This window comes from Octopus sinensis, linkage group LG25 (genome assembly GCF_006345805.1).
Source record: "Octopus sinensis linkage group LG25, ASM634580v1, whole genome shotgun sequence".
NCBI classification, from domain to species: domain Eukaryota; kingdom Metazoa; phylum Mollusca; class Cephalopoda; order Octopoda; family Octopodidae; genus Octopus; species Octopus sinensis.
This window is the reverse complement of record NC_043021.1, coordinates 12,465,965-12,473,464: the sequence shown is the minus strand read 5'-3', so window position 1 is coordinate 12,473,464 and position 7,500 is coordinate 12,465,965. Positions and strand designations below refer to the sequence as shown.

Genomic DNA, 7,500 nt, shown 5'->3' with positions numbered 1-7,500 from the left:
GAGAGAGTGAGAGAGAGAGAGTGAGAGAGAGAGAGGAGAGAGAGGTGACAAGAAAGAATACAGAAACAGGTGTGCTGATGTAAAGAAGATACTTGGTTACCTAACCCGAGGGAAAGCAAGAGATGGAGAGAGAGAGAGAGAGAGAGAGAGAGATCAAGAATGAGGTCAGAAACAGGTAGGCTGTTGTAGAGGAGATACATGGCCACCCAGCCAGAGGGACGAGAGAGAGAGAAAGAGAGAGAGAGTGGGAAATAGCAAAAGTGCAAGAAAGAGCAGGTGAGAGAAAAGTGGTGAAGTGACAAGGTATACTCACCCTGGCACTGCCTTAACTTAACACACGATATTAAAACAAAGGTGTATCACAACAGAAATATGGAGATAAAAGAGTTAATAGTTCGCCCCCCCCCCCCCCAACCCATCAAATTTCCTTTTTTCCTTTTTGTTTTTTTATTTTTCACTCTGCACCACCAAATCCTAAATTCACACACACACACACACGCACACACACAGGTACATGCACACAAACATTTAGTATGCATCATGCCAATAACCCAGTCTGATTGATCTATCTACCTTGCAAGCTGTGAACCATTTGATCTTCTGTAGCTGATAAACACATCGATTTTCTTTTGTACCCGGCGTATGTCGCTTGGGTCCTCATCTATGGTGGTAAACTGTGAATTTGGCATTGTTAACACTGTAGAAAAGAGAGAGAGAATGAGAGAGTGAGAGAAAGAGAGAGAGAGAGAAAACAGACATGTTAGATAATTAATAAATTATTACTGAACTAAAGCAAATAATACATTTACCAAACAACGGTGGACATGATAGTAAAAACGTAAAAGAAAGGTGTTAATTCCCTCATCCCCCTCCCCATCAAACACAACATCAGAAAACAAATAAATTATGCAATGCCAAAGTGGTTTCCATATTGGATTTATTGACACCTGTTTCCCACTTGCCAAAGGTTGAATACGTACCTGTGGAGGTGTTGCTTTGGCATTGTGTTCCTCACCCATGGCAGATTAGATTATGGTGCGACTAGTTTCAATCGACAGAGCAAGGGGTGGGGGTGGGGTGGAAAAAAAACGCCCTCTCCTCCTGCCGTTGCCAATCCTATTTCATGGTTCGGTTAACAAGATATTGATATTAAAAATTATAAAAAAACCCAAAAAACAGAAAACAAAAGGAAGAGACGTCTGTCTCGGTCGTGCCAAGCAAAACATGCCAAACCAGTCTGCAAAAAAAGCCCCACCAGATTTGCTAGACGCATGGCAGAACAGAGCAGAAAAAACAACTAATGATTCAAATGGTTCTTCTGACACTTGGAGCTAGAATTCTTCCAAGAAGAAATATAAGCAAAGGGAAACCCAGAAACTAGGATGCTTGCCACTTCACCACATGGTGCCCCCTGCCCCACCTACTCAGCAACAGTTAGCTGTAAGCGACTACATGTCTTCAAGTTACACCCCACTGTGTGAAGGTGCATGGCTTAGTGGTTAGGGTGTTTGGCTTACACTCTAAAGGTCGTGAGTTCAATACCTGTCAGCATGTTCTGTTGTTGAGTAAAGACACTTTATTTCTTGTTGCCCCAGTCCACTCAGCTGGCGGAAGGGAGTAGTACCTGTATTTCAAAGGGCCAGCCTTGTCACATTCCATGTCACTCCTAAATCTCCCTGAGAACCACATTAAGGATGCACATGTCTGTGGAGTACTCAGCCACTTGCATCGTTAATTTAATGAGCAGGCCACACATCCCACTGTGTAGCATCTTCAGCAATGTCATTTCTATTATAGCCTCAAACTGACTAATGCCTTGTACGTAATATTCAATAGCTGGAAACTGTATGGAAGCCCATCCTCCTCTTATTGTTTTAAGTCAGCTTTCCATGCTGGCATGAAATGGATGGTACACACATACACACATGTGAAAATTTGTGGCTTAGTAGTTAGGGTGCTTGGTTCACCATCATAATGTTGTGAGTTCAATTCCTATACTGGGAGATCTGTTGCATTATTGAGCAAGGGACTTCATTCCATGTCACTCCAGTCTACTCAGCTAGAAATGAGTACCAGCCTGGTACGTGTGCATCTCTCCCTCCCTCTCTCTCCCTCACTCTCTCTCTCTCTTTCTCTCCCACAGCTGTCACATATATCACTGGGTCATAGGACTGGGAGAGTCAAGAGGGTGTCTGCTCACAACTATATAAGCACCATGCAAGAGTATGCTACATGTTACCAAGTCATTTAGTCATTGCCATTTACTACATGGAAAAGACAACAATAAAGTTTGTGTCAAAATATTTATTGTAGCAAGAATCAAGTCTCTTAACGATAAAATACTTATAATAACTAAATTAAGCTGATTAGAAATCACATGTGGTCACCCACTGTAATGACCGGGATGAATTTGAACTCAGAACATAAAGACGGATGAAATGCCACTAAGCATTCTGCCCAGCATGCTAACTATTCTGTCCAGTTTGCCTTGTTAAAAGCTTCAGTAATACTGATTTCAAATTTTGGCACAAGGCTAATAATTTCAGGGCAGGGGGTAAGTCAATTTACATCGACCACCCCCAGTATTCAACTAGTACTTATTTTATAGACCCCCAAAGAATGAAATGCAAAATCAACCTTGGCAGAATTTGAACTCAGAATGTAAAGACAGACGAAATGTCGCTAAGCATTCTGTCTTGTGTGCTAACGATTCTGCCAGTTGGACATCTTAATTCCAGTGATATCAAAAAAAACAAACACCGTATTTCAACATGCATAAGGAACCCTTTTTTAAAAAAAAAATTAAGTTAAAAATATATGGGAGTTTCATATACATGCATAGTATTGTAATCCCTTACAAAACCTTTTTCCCAAATTTTAAGCCCCCCCAAATTAGGGGGTTTCTTATACATGAGGGTTTTTTATACACATTAAAATATAGTAATTTAAACTCAGAATGTAAAGACAGATGAAGGCAGAGGTAAAGGATATGGACTGCACCCTCTTTCGGCTATTTCTTTTTTTTTTCTACAGAAACCCACCTTTTCAACTGTGGGGATTCCGAATCTGTAGAAAAAAAATCGGCATTTCAAAATTTTCATATTTAGAAAAGTAGATCTTTGGTTTGGCTATTGTTTCTAGCTTGTCGGACGTTCTGATTGGAGCGTACATATAAATTGAAGATTTTGAAAACCCCCAGAACACATTTTCAAAATTTTAATTTTCCCCCTCTCTACCCCTCTGGCAAAGAAAAAAATGGTGGTGGGGTAAATAAAAATTCTGAAAACATGATTTGTCGTTTAGCAGTTGTTTCTAGCACATCGAGTTTTCTGTTTAGATACTTTTTTACGTCTGCTATTTTAGAAAGAGGGGAGGGGGGGTTATTTTTTAATTTGAAAAATTAAAATTTTTTTTCTTTTTTCTTATATTTGTTTCAGTCATTTGACTGTGGCCATGCTGGAGCACTGCCTTTAGTCGAGCAAATCGACCCCCAGGACTTATTCTTTGTAAGCCTAGTACTTATTCTATCGGTCTCTCTTGCCAATCTGCTAAGTTACAGGGACACAAACACCCCAGCATCGGTTGTCAAGCGATGTTGGCAGGGGGAGGGGACAAACATAGACACACAAACATATACTGGAGCATGTTGGTGTTCGAGATTATCTCCCTTTTTCATCCAGGGTGAGTTACATTTGCCACCGCACTAATTCACCTTCTCTCAAAGGGGATAGAATTTCCACAGAGTAAAAATTTATTTTCTATGGGTATTAATATATCTATGTTTTTGTCGTCCGACTTCAGGCCACTGGCGATTGGCTACTCTGAGTTATTTCCCTTAGCTCAATTTTGTGTTATACACATAATTACATACATACATACATGTACACGCATGGCTGTATGCAGAAGGAGTTTGGTGCCAAACTATGTGATTTTGGATTCAGTCCCACTGCAGGGCACCTCGAGCAAGTTCCTTCTTCTACAGCCTCAGGCTGACCAAAGCTTTGTGAGTGGTTTTGGGGACATGAAAATTGAAAGACGCCCATTGTGTGTGCATGTGAGGGCGCATGGCTGAGTGCAGGCATTGGTAGCTTTTTGATAATGGAGTTATAAACAAAAATTTACGCTTATTTTTTGCCAAGAGGCGTGCGTGCCATTGTGAATTGGTCCACATGCCACACATGGCATGCGTGCTATAGGTTGCCGACGCCCTGGCCTAGTGGTTAGAATGTGGCACTCACAACAAGCTTCTTCCAGTTTCCATGTCCCAAAGTCACTCACAAAGCTTTGGTCAACCTAACGCTATAGAAGAAAGAACTTGCCTGTGTGTGTGAAGGTGCATGGCCGAGGGGTGAGGGTGTTGCACTCAAAATCATGTGATCGTGGTTTCAATTCCTGGACTGGGAGGTGTGTTGTGCTCCTGAGCAAAACATTTAATCTCATTTTGCTCTGCAATCACTTCAAAACCTGATGGCAAGTGTTGTCTACTATACAACGTGCACCTGTTCAGACAATGTTGAAGTAATGGAACAAAGGAGCTAATGTACAGCGCATAAATTTGATCAGCGTAAACAAATCCTTTGTGTTGGTTGTTCAGCTGAAAAAAAAAAAAAACATTCATAGATTGTTATAGGCGCAGGTGTGGCTGTGTGGTAAGTAGCTTCCTTACTAACCACATGGTCCCTGGTTCAGTCCCACTGCGTGGCATCTTGGGCAAGTGTCTCCTACTATATAGAGAGAAGGCACTATAGATCTATCTATCTATCTATCTCTCTCTATGTATATATATATATTACACACACACACACGCATGTGATGAACTTTTCCCAGTTTCCGTCAACCAAATCCACTCACAAGGCTTTGGCCCAAGGCTTTACTAGAAGACACTAGCCCAAAGTACCATGTAGTGGACTTGAATTTGAAACCATGTGCTAGAAATATCCAAAGAATCTCCCTCATGAACAAGATTTCATTGTCACTATCTTAAAAAAAAAAACCCCAAAAAAACAAGGAAGGACACATTTGACGAAAAAAATAACAAGACATGAAAGGCATTCCAACCATGACCAGGGAGATGACCTGGCCCAAAACAACAACAACAACAACATGACAAAGATGCTTACTTTTGATATGGTCCATTATCTTTCGTCGATGAATACTGTTGGTGATGCAGCACTCCCTCTCCAGCTCGTCTTCACTCACTGTAGGCAGCACTGTCTTGTCAATGCCACAGCGCAGCATCTGATAGGTGTAGAGCGAAAACTCTTCGGAGATTTCTCGTAGCCAGTCATTCAGCCGAGTGTTGTCACAGGATGAATAATCTGCGGTAGTTTTCAACTGTTTCAATTCTCTGATAAATCTGCAAAACAGAAACCCAAAGTTCTTCATTTATCTATTCTTTTATTATTTTACTTGTTTCAGTCATTTGACTGCGGCCATGCTGGAGCACAACCTTTAGTCGAGCAAATCGACTCCCAGGACTTATTCTTTGTAAGCCTAGTACTTATTCTATCGGTCTCTTTTGCCGAACTGCTAAGTTACAGGGACATAAACACCCCAACATTGGTTGTCAAGTGATGGTGGGGGATGCACACATAAACTCACATACACACATAAATATATATATATATATATATATATATATATATACACACACACAGGACAGGCTTCTTTCAGTTTCTGTCTACCAAATCCCCTCACAAGGCTTTAGTCAACCTGAGGCTATAGTAGAAGACATTTGCCCAAGGTGCCACACAGTGGGACTGAACCTGGAACCATGTGATTGGGAAGCATGCTTCTTACCACAGAGCATGCTTCTTACCACACAGCCTTGCAGCATGAAGTTTTGCCAGTGAATAGGTTGCAGTTTCAAGGCGGTGAAAATATTTTGACACAAATTAAATTTAAACGTTGAAGTGAAACCAATGGTTTTTGTGTGTTCTTGAATGGCTTACAAACATCTTCTGCACTGCAATTGGTTAGACCTATTGTGTCAAGTACATCAACATCAAAATAAAAATCAAATGGAAATTGTAATTGTGATACCTGTGCCGGTGGCACGTAAAAAGCACCATCCGAACGTGGCCAATGCCAGCGCTGCCTTGACTGGCTTCTGTGCCGGTGGCACATAAAAGGCACCAACCGATCATGGCTGTTGCCAGCCTCCCCTGTGCCAGTGGCATGTAAAAAGCATCCACTACACTCACGGAGTGGTTGGCGTTAGGAAGGGCATCCAGCTGTAGAAACACTGCCAGATCAGACTGGAGCCTGGTGCAGCCTCCTGGCTTCCCAGACCCCGGTTGAACCGTCCAACCCGTGCTAGCATGGAAAACGGACGTTAAATGATGATGATGATGATGATATATATATATATATCAAAAAAGAAAATGGAGGGGATACAAAAATGACATACATCAGCCGGTAGACATTCTATTATGTCTATTTATTCTAAAACATAAGGAAGTATCATAAGAATACCAACACATGCAAAGACTGTGTGTTACACACATATGTACTAGTAATACATAAAAGAGCAAAATATCAGTTGCTTGTGACCGTTTCTGCCAAGAGGCCACGATATCCTCCATGCTATCTCCATCCCTTCAGTGTACAGTAGGGATGGGTAGATAAAGTTTGGATGCTGAGTGTGCCTCTAGGCTTCTTCAGAGGGTCTAAATGGTTAGGAGAGCCAATACATACAAGAATCAGTTACCAATAGGTACAGTATATTTTTCTTATTGAAGAGGGCATAAAAAGAATAGGAGCAAAACTTAGATTAGAATGTGAGAGGGGCACAACTTAGTAAAATGGATTGGGTATAGGAAAGAGAAATAAGTCACACACACGCACATGCAATGGGCTTTCATACAAGATATTTTGTTTGTTAATTCATGAATTTCCAGCGATTTAAGCAACACAATATGAAGGGTATCGATGGGAGGGGGTGCTTAATGAAGCGATGGCTGGAATCATTATGAAAATGCTGGAGAGATGTAATATAGTCAATTGATTATTGAGGTTCATTTTGCTTTCTTGAAGTCCCAGGTTCAATCCTGCTGCATGGCATCTCAGACAAGTGTCTTATTACTTCTTTGTGTTCGTTCAGCTGACTGGAAAGATGATGGGCATGGCTGGAATACCTTTGATCAATAGTTTGTAAGCTTGGGATTGACCTGTGGTTAAGCAACAACAACAACAACAAAAACAATCCAGCAGTCACAATAACCCAACAGAATTTCTATGTGGTCGCTTGCACCACTAGAAATGACAGCAGTATATTTCATAGGAAAATCATAGGAGGGTCATGGCTGGAACAACTCTGGCTATAGGTTTGCTCAGGCTTAAATAACAACAAAACCTGGGAAAGAAACTATTGTAGGTGTGAGGTGGCATGAGTGTGTTTATGTACATGGCTCTAGGTATGTATGTGTCAAAGTGTGTGTGTTGTCATGTGTATGATGAAGGTGATGGTGGTGGTGATGATGGTGGTGGTGGTGGTGGTAG

General features: G+C 41.3%; 1 protein-coding gene across 3 annotated transcripts in view; it reads right to left on the bottom strand.

Moving 5' to 3' along the window:
- LOC115224240 (NAD(+) hydrolase sarm1) overlaps positions 1-7,500 on the bottom strand; it is a 200,610-nt gene that overhangs the window by 7,353 nt on the left and 185,757 nt on the right. For all 3 annotated transcript variants that reach the window (XM_029795038.2, XM_029795036.2, XM_029795037.2), the window contains exons 5-6: positions 5,121-5,356; positions 574-697 (exon numbers count right to left, since the gene is read on the bottom strand). In XM_029795038.2, coding sequence (XP_029650898.1) covers positions 574-697; positions 5,121-5,356 — 360 coding nt within the window. The remainder of the gene's footprint in view (positions 1-573; positions 698-5,120; positions 5,357-7,500) is intronic.